The sequence below is a fragment of the Delphinus delphis genome, chromosome 15, assembly GCF_949987515.2.
Source record: "Delphinus delphis chromosome 15, mDelDel1.2, whole genome shotgun sequence".
NCBI lineage: Eukaryota > Metazoa > Chordata > Mammalia > Artiodactyla > Delphinidae > Delphinus > Delphinus delphis.
Window position 1 is genome coordinate 79,957,923 of NC_082697.1, and position 18,680 is coordinate 79,976,602.

Genomic DNA, 18,680 nt, shown 5'->3' on the forward strand with positions numbered 1-18,680 from the left:
GGGAAGAGACGAAAAGATTTTAATGAGGGGAATGATGTGATCAGCTCTCTGTTTCTGAAAGGCTGCCTTGGCGACAGCTCGGAGGGTGGAGTGGGAAGGACTGGAAGGAAGGAGCCCAGTCGGGAGGAAAGAAGAATAAAGATTTGCACCAAGGCAGCGGTGATGGGGCCGGAGAAAAGCAGGCAGATGGTGGAGCTGTGAGGGGTGGGACTGACAGGACGTGGTGGCTGACTCGGCGAGGGACCAGAGTGAGCGGCGCTGAGGACGGCCCCCTGGGCTCAGGTGTGGGAGGTGAGGTGCGTGCTGGTGTCACTGGGCTGGGTATCACAGAAGGGGCAGATTAAAGGGAGAAGATGATGGTTCGTCTTGGAAACGTGGAGTTTGAGGGGTCTCTGGGTCACCCACGTCGAGGTGTTCTGTAGGCAGTTGGAAAGACAGGTGTTAAGCTCAGAAGAATGGTCCGGGCTAGAGAGAGGAACTTGGAACCACTAGAACAGAACCTGTAGTTAAGTCAGCGACCTTGATGAAAAAGAGCAAGGCCGAGAATGGAATCCTGGAAAAGCCCCACATGCAGAGGGTACCCCAGGAAGCAGGAACCGTGAAGGATACAGAGACGGGAGGCAAACCAGGAGACAGTGGTGTGAGGAAGGGATGAGTGAGCAGTGAGGGTCCCTGTGTCAGTGCTGCAGAAAGGAAGGTCCAACAAGCACCCAGGATGTCCTGGGTGCTTAGACATTAGGAGGTAACTGGAGGCCTCGGTGAGCAGATACAGCGGAGCTGTGGGAGCAGAAGCCAGACTGCAGTGGACTTAATAGTGAACAGGAGGTGAGAAAGTGGAGGTAGTGGGCAGGAGTTACTATTCTAAGAAGCCTAACTGTAAAAGAAAAGTGAGAGACAGGATGGCTTCTAGAAGGGAAGTCCCAGGTCGAGGGTGGCCCTTTAAAGATGAGAGAGAGCTGATGTTTCCAAGCTGATGGGGGAGAAGACAGAGAGAGCTGGGGCTACAGGTGAGGGAGGAGACGGCCACCGGAGGCGCATGAGGTGGGTCCTGAATACAGGAGCAGGAGGCGGGGACATACAGACACATTTATAGGGACTGAGGTGGGGAGAGTTGACGGCCTTGGTTTTCTTTATGAAGTAGGAAGGCAGGAGGAGAGGTGATCTGAAGAGATGGAAATGGAGTCTTGAGACAGGTCGGTGAGAAATGGTGGTGGGGATGGAGGGGGTGATGGCGGGGGTGGGGAGAAGCACAGAGGACCCTGCTGAAACCGGAGATACAAATCTGAGGCGGCACCGACCCGCGTAGGTCCCAGACGCCAAGGAGGTTGGGTGAAGAAGACGGGCAGGGCGCTAAGTCAAGGCTGGGATTTGCAGGGGGATGAGGAATGAAAAGGTGTGTGACAGAGTATCGTGGCCAGAGAGAACCAAAGTGGGGGTCAGGGCGGGGGGTGGTGTTCTGGGGAAGGAGAGAAGGGCAGCAGAGGGCAAGCTGCTGGGGGAAAGCCTGGGAGGGGATATCCAGGCTCTGGAGGCCATCTGGGGTCAGGTGGGATGAACGGAGAAACGTGGAAAGGTGGACGGACAGCGGAATGTGGTCAGTGACGGGGCACCTGAACTCAGGCTTCGAGAGGTAGAGTAGTTGCGGGCGAGGATGCAATTTGGGGAATCAGGGGTTGAGGAGGTCAAAGAACTTGAGGCCTGGGTGCTGCACAGGTCAGATGGGTCTTAAAATTCCCCTGGATGAGGCAGGACATGGGCGTGGAGGGAGGCGCTGATCCAGGGGCCGCAGTCTTGAGAAAACGTAGACAGCGAGCAGGAGGTCGGCAGATGGAGCCGGGAAGGGCCTTCGAGAAAACCTGCTGGACCGAGCTTGGAGGAGGCTCCTAACCCAGGAGTGGAGGAGCGGCCAGAACAGGGCTCAGAGGTCAGGAAATGAGTGGCCTGGAGGGCAGAGCGGCTGGCGCGAGGGGAGGACGTGTGCTGTTCACGTGTCTTTTTACTGTGGAATAAGGGTTAGGAGCGGTGGGCAGCGGGCTGAGACGAGGCTCAGGGACTCAGGGGCGACTGTCACCTGGGGATGTGCTGAGTGGGCTGCGAGGGAAATGGGGGGTGATTCCCGGGAGATATTTGCTCTACCAGTGCTACGTGTGCTTCGTCTGCTCCTTTCTGTTGTTACGTGTCATTAATCACCAGCTACGCTTCAACTTAAAAACCATTTGGACTTCTTGAGCAAACGAATAATCCACAGAGGTCATTCTAGTGAACTAATCTGGAATACGGTCTGAAAATTCCTCAAAACTTCTTACAACTGACGGAAGTTGAGAAACAGTGCTATTTAACTCCACCGGCACGGAGTAATAAGAGCAGTGTGTGTCAGCAGGGGCAGACATTGGTCATCTAGTTCTCACAGTTACCCTACGGGAGACAGACCGGTATCATTCCTACTTACAGGCGGAAAAACTGAAGCCTAAGAGTTCAGTGATTCACCTGAGGTCACACGGCTAGTGAGTGACAGAACTGAGGTTGACCTAAGTCTGCTCTGGGAAGCACTGCCTGCCCTGTGCGGCCAGATGGTGGCCAGCCCCGCTCCCCGCCTCCGCCCTGCCCCGCCACGGCACGGCAGCGGGGCCCGGGGCTGTGTCCACGGGAGCCGAGGGAAGTCAGGGAGACACACTTCAGCAGCACTGACACGTGGGTCTCAAATGTCTCAGAAGACTATCAGGGTCCACCTGTAGCCTCCGGGGAGGGGAGCCCAGCCCCCGAGCTAGCTGAGGCTGCGTGTGTGTGTCTCCACGTGCTTGGAACTGTGTGAACAGGTAGGTTCAGGGCTATCTCGTGAAGGGAACAGAAAGCAGAGGGCGGACTAGGGTAGAGAAAGAGATTTACAAGAACGAAAGAAAGGAGAACAATAAAAGATTTGCGCTAAAGGGAGAAGCAGCAAAAGCTTTACGCAAGAGGAGGAAGTGCAGCACACGTGGGAATCGTACAGTCTGCATTGCCTGCTGCAGAATTTTTAACGTAGGCTAGACTGGGGGGCAAAGCTTATTTTCATCTATTTTAAAGGGATACAAATTATTTTAATAACTCTAATTTAGTGAGCGCTTATATGTGCTGGTTGTTATACTAGGTACATTCTAATCCTTGCAACTGGAAAAAGCATTACGTCCATTTTACAGATGCAGCAACTTAGACTAGGGAGTTACTTAACATGCCATTTTATGATTAGAACTCAGACAGAATTGAGAAGATGATCTTCTCCCCCTAAAATGAATGTGGTGAAGAGTCAAGAGGCTACAAAGAAATGAGCCTGGTCTGTCCAGCCAGCCCCCTCGCGCTGGGCGGGTGACCGATCGTCTATGGAGATCACAGGAAGTGCTGTGTCCTGGGTCACCCGCTGTTGTGTCTGAGGGGTCAGATGCCTCGGCCTCCCGCGGGGGCTGGTTATGAGCATCCCTACCAGTGAAAGTTGACGGGGGCCCTGCAGCTGCTCAGGGACTTTGGGATGTGAGGAGGGGCCTGGGCCCCAGTGAGACAGTAACTCTTCTGTGACACAAGATGGCGCCCAGAGCCTGTGCAGGAGGGAGTGGAGGCCTAGGAAGCCCCCAGAGATCTATTTGTGGAGGCTGAGGTCCTTTCCTGCTGGCCCAGGAGCAGCACAGCAGGGAGTGGTCCGGCCAGGGCCCGAGCACAGGAGGCGGCTTCGAGAGGGATGCCTTCTGGCAGAGCAGCAGCTCCAGAGCCGCGTGGGGCTCTTGTTGAAAGTGTGATGGACGTACTGGGTTCATGATACCATTCTCTCTGCTTTTGTCTGAAATTTCACATGATAAAAAGTCACAAAGTTTTGCGTGTGTGTGTGTGTGTGTGTGTGTGTGTGTGAGACGTGGCACCAGGCCTCTGGAGCCTGCAGCACTGCCGGCAGCTGCCTGGAGCTGCCCACGGCTGCAGCCTGTGTCAGAGCCTTGGTCTGCAGCCTGAGGGCGGGCAGGGCAGGAGCCCCCCCGGAGGGCCCCGGCTGGCGTGGCAGCCGCTGCCTGGGCACGTGGTCCTGGCGTGGCAGGCACTCGGCCCAGGGCAGCAGAACACATGCATATCTGAGAGCACTGGCTGTGAAGCCTAACAGCCCACGTTTAGATTCCTGCTTAGGCCAGCTTGAAGTCAGGTAAGTTTCGTGATGCCAGAGCCCCGTTTTCCCTGGATAATAACATCTCTACCGGATGGAGTTTTGTGGGCTGAGTGAAGTCTCAGCACAGTGTCTGCAAATAGGAGGCACTCTGAAACTAGAAGTCTCTAGAGCAGAGACTCTCCCTCCCCCTAGGAGCCCAGCCCGCTCCCCGGCTGGGTGAGGACAGTGGTGCCCGGCTGGAGGTGAGCAGCACACGCCCCCGGTGAACTCAGAGGGTACGAGCCTGGCTCCACCCGCCCCCGGCTCAGGCGCGCTGGCCGTGGGGCCGCGCACAGTCACGTGGGTGGTTGTGATGCCCGCTCTTTGGTGAGGTCCCCTGCAGAAGCTAAATGCCTGTGGGCTCAGGCTGCTGGGCAGAAAAAGCCACAAATCTTCCCAGTCCTTTTCGGTCCTCATCGGTGGATGACCGTCAGAAGACCCTTCACCCTGCCTTACAGTCCCCTGGGCATGGGCCAGTGTGCCTCCTCAGCTCGGTGCGAAGCCTTTAAAAGCAACAGCGCGTTTATAAATGAGAAAGCGATTGGCTGGGGCAGGCGGCAGGGAGTTACCTTTCTTTTCCATCCGTTTCATGTCCATCAGCTTCTCCACGTTGTTGGGGTCGTTCAGCCACAGCTGCATCCGGACAAAGGGCTCCCGCCCCTTCAGACTGAGCTTGTGCCAGGGCTTCGGGCGAGCCAGGAGGTCGGAGACGGAGCCTTGGGTGAGCCCTAGGATGGTCTCCCCAAACAAGCGCTGACCTAGAGAGAGAACACGACCAAGAGTGATGTCACTGCCGAGCCCCAGGGATCTGGCGGAAGCAGCATGTGTCAGGTTAAAATCAGAAATGGGGGTTCGAGACCCACAGTCTGATCAGCTGGGTCCTGGCTCAGAGGGAGCACTTTGTAGAAGCACTTCCTCAACCAGACTGGTACCAGACTCCACTGGTGATGGAGTCAGTATTACTCTTGCGTTCCAGCTACACACAAGGTTTCTCTCAAAAAAGCCTCTGGGCTTCGGATGAACCGAGGCCTGGAGGACACCTGCGGCTTTTATCAGAGGTGGTTAATCCCAAATCCGAGCTCGGGAAGTTGAGCAGCTCATGGGGAGACCTTCCTTTTACAGCCTCAAACCACAGGGCCGTCTGCACTGGCTCCCTTCACGATTAGTGAGGTTACCAGGTCCTGCTGAGAAAACAGGCCACTTGACCCAAGGTCACAGCAGGAAAGAGAAGAAGAAAGAGCTCCTCAGCTTTATTTTCCTGAAAAGCAGGCCATTTCCAACTCTAAAGTCTGTGCCCGCAGTTCAAGCAGCCCGCTCCCCAGGCTGATCAGAGGCTACCGCGCTCTGGAGAGCACAGCGCCGCTAGGTCTGCAATGTTCGTCGGAGGCTTAGAAAGAAAATGTCTCTTCTCTGAGAGCCATTCAGCTGCCGGTGAAGAGCGGCCACCACTTTTTTTTTTTTTTTTGCGGTACGCGGGCCTCTCACTGTCGTGGCCTCTCCCGTTGCGGGGCACAGGCTCCGGACGCGCAGGCTCAGCGGCCACGGCTCACGGGCCCAGCCGCTCCGCGGCATGTGGGATCTTCCCGGACCCGGTCACGAACCCGTGTCCCCCGCATCGGCAGGTGGACTCTCAACCACTGCGCCACCAGGGAAGCCCCCACCACTTTTAAAGGTACGCACGAGAACCAGGCACAACCTGAAGGCCTGGACGGGAGGACTTAAATGAACAGGACTGCTAGTGGAAGTGGAGACCGGGATCAGAGGCCAGTGTCTGGTACCATAAAGCCTATGGATCACGACACCGGCTCTGCCTCTTAGTGCAGGGGGACCGTGGACGACCGGCTTGTTCCCCCTGCGGCTCATGTCCTCCATCTGTGAGAGGGAAACACCCCCAGCTGCGCTCACAGCAGTTACAAGAGCACTGCCTCGTAAGAAGCGGGACTCTAAGCAAAAGTTTACTGTACGGAAAGCTTTGGATTTGAGAAGTGAAGTTTTTCTGATATCAGTCATTTTAACTGAGATATACATTTACTGATTTTGGTAAACCTGTGGTTTCTCTGCTTTTTAAACTCTCAGTTTAACCTATAAACACATCCTAGGTCCTTACCATTTTTTCGTTGTGGTAGTTTCCAACAAACTTTACCTAATTCTAACCTGGCAAGTGAATCTCATTTCATTCCAAGGAGCTTGTTATGTTCAGGAAAGCGATATATATGAACAGCTAGTTACTATTTGCTTGACCCACCCAGTTGCATGGGGCGGGGGGCGGAAAGCAAGAGGTTATTCTTAGAAAATTATCTGTATTACTTTTAGAGGTTTCACAGCAGTGGCTCTCAATCATTTTTGAGTCCCAGACATATTTGAGAGCCTGAAGAAAGCTACTGGCCCTCACCCTTTAAAATGTGTGCACACACACACAGCCTGCTGTGACTTTAAGAGACTAACCCATGAACACCCCCAAGATCCCAGGTCAAAGGTTAAGAGGATGACTGAGTCTTGACCAAGCTGCCTAACTCGTCTGTAACTTGGCCCCCTTCGTGGCTATTACTCCTCTCACACACCCTGGGAGTGGAGGCATCTTCTTTCCCGGAGAAGCCAAGACCAGCTGAGCAACCGTGAAGATGCCTCTCATCTCCAAATCCAGGGTGACGCTGCGATGGAGCCTCTTCTGCTCCAAGAGGAGGAGGTCGTCTCCCTGGTGTGAAAAGTTTCACCCCTCAGATCACAGATTTGCCTTCACAGCAAATCTGAACCCTGCCTGCCGGGCTCTCCCGTGACGCCATCCAGATGCTCCTGGGCTCAGCTGATTCTGCCCTGCTCTGCACGATCCCCACCCCCTCCCCCAGGATTCAGAGCTCCACTGGGCACGCCCCCATCGGTGGTCGGAGTGTATGGCCTGAGTTGGCTCCGGCCGGCATGCTTGTCTTCCAAGAGGTCCTGGTTGGGGCACAGGGGTGGGGCGGGGCTGGGCTGGGACTGACCTTAGACCTCTAACACCCTCATGAACCCTTATTGCTCACAACTGTAGGACGTTTTAGGTTCTTACAGGCAGCCTGTGAATGTTTAAACCCTCTGGCTGGCTCAGCCTGAGGCCCCCCTTCCACTCTCTCCTCCTGAGGACTCCCGACAGGAGACGACCTGCCACCTCCTGACCCAGCAGCGGGGGAGGGAACCTACCCAGGTTGTTGTCGGTCAGCACCTCCTTGACCCGCTTGGTTATGCCGTAGGTGTCCAGCTCTGGAGACATGGCCACCAGCTCTTGAATGCTGAGAGCCGAGTGTCCGGAGAGAGGCAGTGGCGTGGTGGGCTGGGAGTCTGAAGCGGGCGGGTCGCTGGGTTCCGGAGGTTTGCCGTCCTTACTTGTTTCAATGGGGGGACAGGGCTGCTGGACCAGTTCAGTCAAACTCTTCACTGACTCGCTAGAGCTCATCGGTGATTCGGGTGCAGGGCTGCAGCTGGCAGAGGTCTTTGGAGTGCTTTCTGTAATCAAAGCACACAGAAAACCGAGGCTGAAAACAGCTGCCTTTCACCATGTGCGTCTACTTTCCTGATCTAGGAATTACTAATTAAACGTCTGTTTAAGAAGGAGACAGCATGGCGGTCTATGGATTTAAATGAATTGTTTCACAGCTTTTTGGCTGAGAATTAACCTTTCATTTTCTGTATTAAAAAATAAAAAACAGCAACAGAAGAAGAACTAGGGGTTTAAAGAGAAGGTCTGAAGGCTCAATAAAGGGCATTCTGTTAAAAAATACGTCCTATTAGTCACGCGCTATCACTGTCAGGATTTCTTCCGATGGAACCCCCTAATTCTATAATTCAGAAGTACCTTGGCTAGATTATAATTTGCATACGTATTTTGTCCATAATTTCCAGCACAAAATGAATAGACATAGTATTTTAAATGAGGGCTGCCTACGATGCGTGGTCACCACAGCGATGAAGACCCTTGAAGGTGAGACGTAAGTCCTCGGCCGCCTAGTGCTGAGCTGCGACCCCAGGTCGGTTCTCACTGTGATCCCGGAGGGCTCCATGGCGCCCTACCTGGAGGGAATCGATGGAAGAGGAGTGCCCACCCTGCTCTCTGCCAGAGCCCAGGACGTGCTTCTGAAAGCCTAGCTCTCTGTCTATGCCATGCTGTCACCAACACCAGAAGAGACGGGGCCAGCGTGGGCAGTCAGGTCTCCACGCTCTCCTTTCGTAAGAAGGAGCTGTCTTGTTGCAGGTGCCCGGCAGGGAGTGCCACCGTGCTCTGTTGCTGAGTGGTCCCTTCGGGCCTCTCTGTTAGCATTACCCGTAAAACCCGACATCCGTTCTAGTTTTGGGATGCCTGGAATAAGGGCTTTTGCCATTTCCTAATTTCCAAATACAGAGAAAACGTAAAGTGACCTAGCACTGCGGTCCTACCTGCCTTTGGCCCAGAGTCTGGGTTCAGTCTCTGCCCCCACTCCCCGCTCCCACCAGGCACGGCACACGGGGAGATCCCACAGCACCCTGTGTGAGGGGCCAGGCCAGGCGCTGTCACAGGGCTCTACAGCTCCAGAGAGATGACAGCTCATGAGGCCGGGCCACGCACTGAGTGTGAGCACACGTGGGCGCCCCCCCCACCCCCAATACCCGCGACCTGACTAAAGAAAATGTAAAACTAAGGAGCAACTGAATTGTAACTGATCGTATAACTGGAGGGTCCTTCGATGGACATACGATATCCAGGAGGACAACCTATTCTCAACTCAAGAGGATGGAAACTGTATTCCAGATACAAGGGATATTTTGTATAAATACCTAGAAAGAGAAAATCCCCAATAAAACAACTGCAATTCAACCGATAAACCCATCTGTCGCCCTAAACCAGGACAGAGTTCCACCATCACATAACGCTGTGTCCTCAACCTGGAAAATCAGGTTAAAAATAAAACCCCCCCAAAAAACACTGGTTTGTGAAGCTGTGAAGGAGACAGACGTAAACAGCAGAAATGGTCCATATAAATCCTTAAGGCAAGCTGAATCCTACAAATCGGATTTCTCCTCTCGGCTCACCTCCAGGTCATCGTACAACTGGATATAAAACCCAGCAAACGTTATTTTTGAATCTGAAGCAGCAATGGAATTGCACTGTGAACTTGCCCTGAGTCACCCAGGCGAGGGACCAATTTGGCAGATCATTTATCTTGCTCACTGTATACTGTCAAGGATGGCATGAATTCCCCACATGATAAACAGATTTCTTCTCAGGTTTGTGTCCTTTAACCCACAGCAAGGTCAGAATCATGGCTGCCTGGAGAACACACCGGCCGGCACTGCTGCCCGAGCACCACCCGTTTTGTTCTGGGCACCGGCGCAGGCGGGCGCCCTGAATAGCTCGAGTGGAGGCATGTTTCTTTCTTCCAGGCATCCTCAGCAAGACACTCGCACGCATTTTTGCCAGGAAAACCCTCTGAGAGAACCGACCAGAGGTGCTCGCCACACGTTACTCGTGTCCCTCTGTGCTCCCAACCGTGACTGCAGACAAAGGTAACCACCCCCCCAACCGAGATCAACACCCCACTGGGCCTGGGAACGTACTGGGTGGCTGTTATCTGCACCTCCACCCTGAGTCTGTGTCTAAACTGTACTGGCTGAGTGACAATTGTTCACCAACAGACACAAGTGCACACAGGTGCCACCGTGGTCTCAGGTCACCGAGAGCAGAATCGGGCCCACGTTTCTGGGGCGGCCTCGCTGGACACACCACGAATCCACAGGCTCGGAACATCATATTGGAAAGTAATTCAATTCTCTAGAAAGCTACTTCCAGTAAGCACCACAAAACCAGACCCATCAACCAGCTCCCATCGACCCCTGGTGAGGGGACCAGGCCCCTCGATGCCGGGAGGACAGGTGCCCGTATGATTCACCATCTTGACAGAGCAAGAAACATGGTCAACAGAGAACAAGAAATATTTGCTTTTCCAAAAATTAGCAAATGGAGCCCTCTGATTAAAACAAGACTTTTTGAAAGAACAAGGCTCTGTGCTCTTCCGTGTAACTAAAAATAATTTAAACAAGAAAAGAAGGAGGAGCCCTGGGCTTGGCACTAAGGCACTGAGCCTGGGGACGGGGGCTGCCTCTACCAGCTGGCAGTGCTAACTTGAATAGGATTCCTAACTTCCCGCAACATCCCGGTTTCCTCATCTGAAAAATGCAGACAGGGTTGTAACGAGGAACGAATCTGCCACATGGTCAGCGCTAAGGAAACCTGATTTCGATGTTAAAAAAAAAAGAGTAGTTACTAAATTGAACATATTTGTCTATATAAAGGCCCCCTGGGACTTCCCTGGTGGTACAGTGGTTAAGAATCTGCCTGCCAATGCAGGGGACACGGGTTCAAGCCCTGGTCCCGGAAGACCCCACGTGCCACGGAGCAACTAAGCCCGTGGGCGACAACTACTGAGCCTGCGCTCTAGAGCCCGCGTGCCACAACTACTGAAGCCCACGTGCCTAGAGCCCGTGCTCTGCAACAAAGAGAAGCCACGGCAATGAGAAGCCCACGCACCACAACGAAGAGTAGCCCCCGCTCGCCACAACTAGAGAAAGCCCGCGTGCAGCAACGAAGACCCAACACGGCCAAAAAAAAAAAAAAAAAAAAAAAGGTCTCCCCTGCACGTAGTGTAAATCTCATGATTTATTGCTGTTTCTTCCATAGTTCCTGGCGCACGACTGAGATGCTGGCGATAGACTCAACAGCTACAGCTTGTGTGATACCATTTAGATGACATTCTGGAAAAGGTAAAACTACAGGGACAGAAAACAGAGCTAGTTTTGGAAATCTAGATCTAGATTTGGAAAAATCTAGATCTAGATTTGGAAAACAGATCTAGTTTAGGAAAACATCCCTAGTGTTGCTAGGGATGAAGGGAAGGAGTTGCCTACAAAGGGGCACGAGGGAATTTTGGGAGGCTGATGGAATTACTCTATATCTTGATTACTGAGATGCACAGAAGGCTTCTATGCGGGCAGAGTGAATTTTACTGTATGTGAATTACGTGTCATTATCAACTTACTTAGGACAAAAGCGCCAGCAGGAAGAACGAGTGAAGATGCATTATTCCATACTTCTTTCACTCATTCCCTAAGTGTGTGGAGTCAGGCCAGTGGGAATACGGCAGTGAACGCAGCACACAGCAGGGGGGTGGGGACGCTGATGTGGCCTGGGGATCAGAGACCTCCTGGGAGGGTGACATTTCAGGGGGACTTCAGGCATGAACAGGAATTAGCCAGCTAAGTTGGGAGGAGTAGCAGTGACAAGGAAGGGAGATAGATTGTTCCAGACACCTGGTGGATTTCAGTCATCAATAAAATTGAGTGTAGCAAGAATATGAGGCAAAGAGAGGTGGTCCCCAGGGGCTGGGTTGTGCAGGGCCTTTGAATTGGTTAAGGTGTCTGTTTTAATTTTGGGGCAGTCGGGAGCCAGGGCACGTTCATACGATATAACACGTGCTATAAACAGCGGCAAGAGGGTCAGGACTACAGCCACGTGGACCAGCATGAAAGCGTAACCGTGAGCCCACAAAGCAAGGCGCAGAACGAAACAGGTGACAACATTGGTGCACAGGCCGAAAGCCTGCACGCGCTATGTGCTGTGTGTGGCAGTTAGACCCGCAGTGCGGGTATAAAATCACGTCCAGGAAAGACAAAGTGCACGTTCAGGACGGACGGTAGCTGACTTCTAGGAGGAATGAGACTAGGGAGAGGCTGATGTTTTATTTCTTAAAAAATACAGGATTGGGCTTCCCTGGTGGCGCAGTGGTTGAGAGTCCGCCTGCCGATGCAGGGGACACGGGTTCGATCCCTGGTCCGGGAAGATCCCACGTGCGAGGAGCAACTAAGCCCGTGCGCCACAACTACTGAGCCCGGGCACCTAGAGCCCGTGCTCCGCAACAAGAGAAGCCACCGCAGTGAATGAGAGGCCCGCGCACCGCAATGAAGAGTAACACCCGCTCGCCGCAACTAGAGAAAGCCCGCACTCAGCAATGAAGACCCAACACAGCCAACGATAAATAAAATAAATAAATAAATAAAAGAAACCCTATCCTATGACCTGTTGTAACAGCAGCTAGTGCTCAAGCAAACGTTTCTTGCACACTCACTGTGCGCCAGGCACTGCTGAGGCACGGATCCACGTGCCCGGACCTCAGAAATGCGACGGTGAGGCCCTCAAAGCCAACCCACCTGTAGGATGAGGGAAGGGAACGGAAGCACCTTTACAACCTCGCCTGAACGCAGCCGCGGGCTAAGGGCATTTACACGCTGGTTCATTCGATCCTCACGGTAGTCCTGTGGCGGAAATATAAACCCCGCGCTCCAGGCGAGGAAACCGAGGCTCCGACGGGCATTGTGACTTGGCCCAGGCCACTTGGGTGGAGCGAGGAGCTGACCAGCTCAGGAGTGGAAAGCCCCCAGCGGCCAGGCACTGCGGTATCACAGCAGCCTGCCTCTGCCTTCATTCATTCATTCACTCGCCCAAGCAAACTCTTTTAGAGCACCTGCTCTGTGTCGTACACTCTGCTCAGCAGTGGGGATAAGACAAAATTTTTTGTTTTGCTTTATTTTGTTTTATTTTTGGCTGTGCCTCGCGGTTTGTGGGATCTTAGTTCCCCGACCAGGAACTGAACCGGGGGCCGCGTCCTAACCACTGGACCACCAGGGAAATCCCCAAGGATAAGAGAAATTAGAGACCTTGCTCTCAGAGAGTCTGCAGCCTGCAGGACTGGGGCAACTGAAAATGCACAATTCGCTTTAAGAGCCCAGCTACACAGACCATCTATCCAATTCTGATGGCAATAGTAAGGTGTTACATTTAAAAAGTGATCTGTGTGGATGAATTTTGGGGGGAAGGCTTCGAATCTTGCAGAAGAGTAGCCCGGTTAGGAAGACACAGATAGTGACTCAAGGCCCTCTGAAATACACAGAGCTTTCAGGAACTATAAAAGGATTACGAAAAATATTATATTCCAAAAACAGCAGGCAAACAACAGCTGCCTTAGGTTTTCATAGAAGCCAACTGAAAATCCATGCCCGCCGTCACTTCCAACTGAAAATCCACGCCCGCCGTAACTTCCAACTGAAAATCCACGCCCGCCGTGACTTCCAACTGAAAATCCACGCCCGCTGTGACTTCCAACTGAAAATCCACGCCCGCCATGATTTTCAGAGACAAATCTCTCCGCAGATTACCCAATCCTCTGTTTAAATCTCCATACCCAGCCCTCTATCTGCAGTAATAATATAACCCCAATTCCATTTAGTGTTCATTTGAGCAGTCAGGATAAAGTCATTTCTTATTATCTCCCCACTGTGTAAAAAACAGCTTGAAGGTAGGAAGTCAGTAAGCATTTTCACCAAAAAGTAATTATTGTAAGTGACATTTTTACTGCTGGCATGCCATAAGGCGCACTGCGCGTTCAGAAGGACAAGTTGCTGAAACAAAATGACAGGGTACTCTGTGACATTCTGACAAGAACCCAAACATTATTTAACTGGCGGCTGGTCTGATGCACCGCTTTTCATTATGTCCATAGTTTAGGCTTTGAGCCCGCGCCAAGCCAGGAAATTCCAAGCGACTCCACAGACTGTCAAGTATGGAAGATGGGAGAGAGAAGGAGAAGTCTGGGGGAGCAGTGGGGTCACGGCCTGGCGCATGGAAACACGACTGAGGGAGGGAGGAAGAGGGGTCCCGGGGAGGCAGAGGGCGGAGACGGAGCCCGAGGGGAGACGGGAGCCTCGGCGCTGCGAGCGGCACGGCCGTGCAAGGACCTACAGAAGGTTCTGGAGTGCCCGGTGCTGGCGTCCTCGGTCCAGCGGGAGCCCTGGTGGCCTGGAAGGACCCTGCCCAGCTTGAGGGGCCTCGGCAGTGAGGACAGCTCAGAGGCCACCGCAGGGTGACCGCCCGCCCGGGGCGCTTCCCAGCCGAGTTCAGATGTGGAGATCGTGGAGGGGACACAGAACCCAAGCCGAAACACAGGGACGTGCTCACGGCTCACGCGGCTCCTGTCTGAAGAGACCCCCCCCCCCGCCCACCACCTGAGGGTTCATGGCCGCCGGGCCTCTTTAGAAATAAGGAGCTTCTCTGTGTCGAAAGTAAACAGCTGCCTAATTTGCCCGCCTGGGTTTTAGTGCCACATGGTGACGTCAGACCCTCTCTCTAACATCCCCGAGCACCAAACCTTTCCTGGGGGGCGGCGGGGGGGGCTCCCTGCCTCCGAGTCTCCGAGCAGATGCTCGTCACCCATCGGGACCCCCATCCTATTTCTCCAGCCACATATCTCCGTTAGGCACAGCCAACATAAAAACGTGGAGTTTTCGATTGGCATTGGCATATACACACTGCTATATATAAACCAGGTAACTAGTAAGGACTAGTGCTGTAGAGCACAGGGAACTCTACTCAATACTCTGTAACGGCCTCTATGGGAAAAGAATCTAAAACAGAGCGGCTGTATGTATATGTATAACTGATTCAGTTTGCTGTACACCTGAAACTAACACAACGTTGCAACTCAACTACACTCCAATAAAAATCCAAAAAACCCCATAAAACACGGAGCATTTTGCTTTGCGTATGTGTGGTCTTTGGACTGATTAGCAGAGGCTTGAAAGAAAATACGTGGAGACGTTCACAGACGTCGCGGAGACACGCAGGACCTTTCACACCCCTCCCGCCACGCCACTGCACGCTTGCTATGGGAAAGGAACAGAAGTAACCTAACGACACACTAAGGCACGTCGGAGCGCGTGATGTGGCCCCACTACAGGACAGCCTGCTTTCCAAGGGCCTGCGCCTGACGCCGGTGCGGGGGTAACGGGGGGTCTCGGGCCCCATCCCCAAGGGCCTGGGCGGGTCTCCCCCTAGCCCGGGGAAAGCCCGATCCCAAAGAGGCGGCATCACACACTGGCGCCCACCCCTCCCACGGCCAGGCCCGGCCTGCCCTCCTTGCTGGCCCCGGGCTGGCAGTACTCTTTGGCCCTCAGTCAGCCTGGGCATTGCCTTAAGTCACTGAAAATCCCAGCAAACCTACCAAATCACTCACTCTTTGTTTCAATAGTAAAAAGGAGACAGTAGGTGCTGGTGTATGTGTGTGAACATTTAAAAAAGTCTGCCTAAGGAACTCTTATAGTGACTTAAAAGCCACAACAGTTTACTTATCAACAATGAAAACCCGTTTAATAAAAGCAAGGTTTGTATTTAACTTGTGCCAGCTTACATCCCCGAGCTTGACTTCCAAGCCACTTGAAGAGAGGGCCTGTGCCCTTCACTCACTAAGGGAAACTTCTAAGTGCCAGGCGGGGTGCTAGGAGGTGGGGCACAGTGGTGACCCAGGCAGACATCACTAAGCAGCTGGCTGTCACAAAGACCTAGGAGGGGGACGTCCAGGGGGTGATGGCAGCTCACAGCGCTGTGACACTGAAGCTGAGGCTGGGGAGGAGGGAACAAGAAAGAGACAGAGGTGGCGGGGGGGTGGTGGTGGTGGTGGTGGTGGTGGTGGTGCGGCGGGCAGGGTCACACACTGAGAAGGCGGGACTTTAACCCCAGGGAAGGGGCTGAAGGAGGGGAGGGCCCAAGCCCGATGTGCGATCTGGAGGGATGGTTCTGGAGGTTTAGGAAACAGAAACTGTGTGAGTGTGAGCGTGTGAGTGTGAGCGTGTGTGTGTGTGTGTGTGTGTGTGTGTGTGTGAGAGAGAGAGAGAGAGAGAGAGAGAGAGAGAGAGGGGGCAGGGTAAGAGGGAGGGGGGATTGAGGTGAGCTGCCCGGGCCGTGGCTCAGGGGACCACGGGGACGGCGGTGCTTTCACAGTTCTGGGGAGAAAAGGCTGAGCTCCATTTTGGTTGCGTTTCACCGGAGGGGATGACGAACCCGTGGCGGGAAGTCAGCGCTCGAGGGAGGGAGGAGGCGGAAGGGCCGTCCTTGGCAGGTCGCCTCTGTCCTGGCGCAGCACGTGGGGCAGAGGGTGAGGCTGTGATTCTCGAGTCTATCGGGGCCCCTTCCATCAGGCACCGCCTTGTGCCACCTGCGCTTCCCTCACTCTTGGGGTGCTTTCTCACCCTCCTCTTTTCTCCCTGAACCGAACCAGGAAAGCACATGGCGGGGAAGGATCTCAGCACCTGGGGAAGCTGCCCAGGTGACGGGGTCCTGAGCCCAGGAGCGCTCACCCGAGGGCTGGGCGCTGCCGGGCACTCGGGATTGCAAATTTGCTGCCCCTCAGGCTTCCATGATTCTTCTTGTGCATCTTTTACGGGCTCTCAAGGAAATACGCGTGTCCAAAGCAGAGTTTGGGAATGTTGAAAATGAAAAACCTTCCTTAAGTTACAATTCAACTTTGGTAGTGAACTCCCAGGCTGGCGAGGCTGCGGGGACCACCCTGGTGACACCGCTGGGCCGGCCTCAGGAGCAGTGCTCCCCCTGTTCCTAGCTTTTCTGCAGATCCATACTGCTTTAGAAATAACGCTTTCAAATTACCTTCAATAACCTTATTACCGAACCAGCTGTGTGCATGAACACTATCAGCGCGTCCCTGTGCATTAAGAGAAAATGTATGTCATACAAACAGTCTAAATATATATTACTGAGATGAGTAAAAACAAACTCTCTAGTTAAATTGCTCTGCTGTAATCAAAGATTAAGCACTGTGTGTGCGTGCGCGCGCACCCGTGCGCGTGTGTTTTCTTCCTCCAGGGTTCCTTTCTGGCTTTGGGCAGGCCGGCCCATCCTTCACCGGTAGCGATTCTCTCTGGCAGGCAGCTCATACTGCCATTCTGACGGTGGCGTTCATTTCCCCAGATTTCTAAGGCTTGGAGGAGCTAAGAGGCGGTTTTCAATAGTGTTTTACTTCTGAGCCTTTTAGGCCTGCAGCTCAGCAACTTTCCTTCCCTCCAGGCACCTGGTGGACAGCAGGCTTGCAAGTGCCCATCTGCGCAGAGGCTCCAGCATTGGCCCCAAGAGCAGCCCGTCCCCTCTCGATAACCCTGCCAGGCAGCTCGGCATGCAGGTGATGTCTGGCCTGTGATGGGATGTTCCTTAGAGAATCCTTCGCTGACTGAATAGCTGGTGTGGTGGGCTGCTGCTTCCCGCCTTCCCAACAACACGCAGGTTGAGTGCACTGATCTGGCCCTACACGGGCCCCAGGCCATGCCGAGCAGAACCAAGTGACATTTTCGTTGTATGTGATGGTATCAGAAAAACCTATTAAGGGGACTTCCCCAGTGGCGCAGTGGTTAAGAATCCACCTGCCAATGCAGGGAACACGGGTTTGAGCCCTGGTCCGGGAAGACCCCACGTGCCGCGGAGCAACTAAGCCCGTGCGCCGTGACTACTGAGCCTGCGCTCTAGAGCCCACGAGCCACAACCACTGAGCCCGCGAGCCACAACTACTGAAGCCCGCGCACCTAGAGCCCGTGCTCTGCACCAAGAGAAGCCACCACAATGAGAAACCTGTGCACCGCGATGAAGAGCAGCCCCCGCTCGCTGCAACTAGAGAAAGTCCGCGCACAGCAACGAAGACCCAACGCAGCCAAAACCAGATAAATAAAATAAATTTATAAAAAAAAAAAAAAGAAAGAAAAGCTATTAAGGTACATTATTTTACACATCCTCCTAATCTCTCCATACTGCTTTACTTAATTTGTGATGAAATTGTTGAGAAAGGGTACTTAATGTACGACAGTCAGTAAAAGTAATTTATCATCTTCCTGCTCCAGTGCTCACGTTATCAGCGAACTCATTTTCTGCATTCATCATGCAATCAGCCTATTATTTGCATATTAATCAGGCAGTGGACCATGAAAGAACTGCATCCCAGCCAAATGCTGCACTATCTCAGGAGAAACACTCAGTAATTATCATACATCAGTGTTATGATGTGGTAATTGATTATAACATCTTTCTGCTGCCCCTGGGGAGCCCCTCTGCTCACCCAGCTCCAGGCACTCTGGACAGATTGCTCTTTTCCTCCCCAAATCAAAGTCACCACTGCTGCTCTCTCCAAGTGCTATTTCTGTGGGGTACTGATCCTCCTCTTCCAATCTCATGAGGTATTTAAGCTACGTGGAACACACTGACTGTAACTCAGAGACGAGAGGGTCTAGCCAGGAGGAAAGCGCATCCCTCTGGACTCAGCCTCTTGGCTTCAGAGGTGCCGCTCCAGCTTCCGAGAAAGTTTCCTTGTCGAAAGAAATGCGGCAACTTCAGTCCCTCCTCATCGCAAAGTTGGTACAAAGGCAGTTTGGCTGCTTTATTTAGGTGCCAAATGACAGACTAATTTTGGCCCTCTTGTAAAGGACAAACCCAACATCTGCCAATTCAGACTCGGGCTATATTTAGGAATCCAGTTCCACAGGGAAGAACAAAACACAAAATCAAGATGAAGCCGGTGACGGAAGCCGCCTGGCTCGCTTCGTTCTCTCTGGGCCCCCCTTTCTCACTCCTGAGCATGACCCTGGCCCAGGGACCAGTCAGCAGGGGGCTGGGCCCCAGGTCCTGGGC

At 53.4% G+C, this 18,680-nt stretch overlaps 1 protein-coding gene across 7 annotated transcripts in view; it reads right to left on the bottom strand.

The window, feature by feature from the left end:
• CUX1 (cut like homeobox 1) overlaps positions 1 to 18,680 on the bottom strand; it is a 371,395-nt gene that overhangs the window by 33,088 nt on the left and 319,627 nt on the right. For 3 of the 7 annotated variants that reach the window (XM_060032294.1, XM_060032295.1, XM_060032293.1), the window contains exons 21-22: positions 7,340 to 7,642; positions 4,732 to 4,920 (exon numbers count right to left, since the gene is read on the bottom strand). The exons of the other annotated variants lie outside the window; for them this stretch is intronic. In XM_060032294.1, coding sequence (XP_059888277.1) covers positions 4,732 to 4,920; positions 7,340 to 7,642 — 492 coding nt within the window. The remainder of the gene's footprint in view (positions 1 to 4,731; positions 4,921 to 7,339; positions 7,643 to 18,680) is intronic. 7 annotated transcript variants of the gene reach the window in all.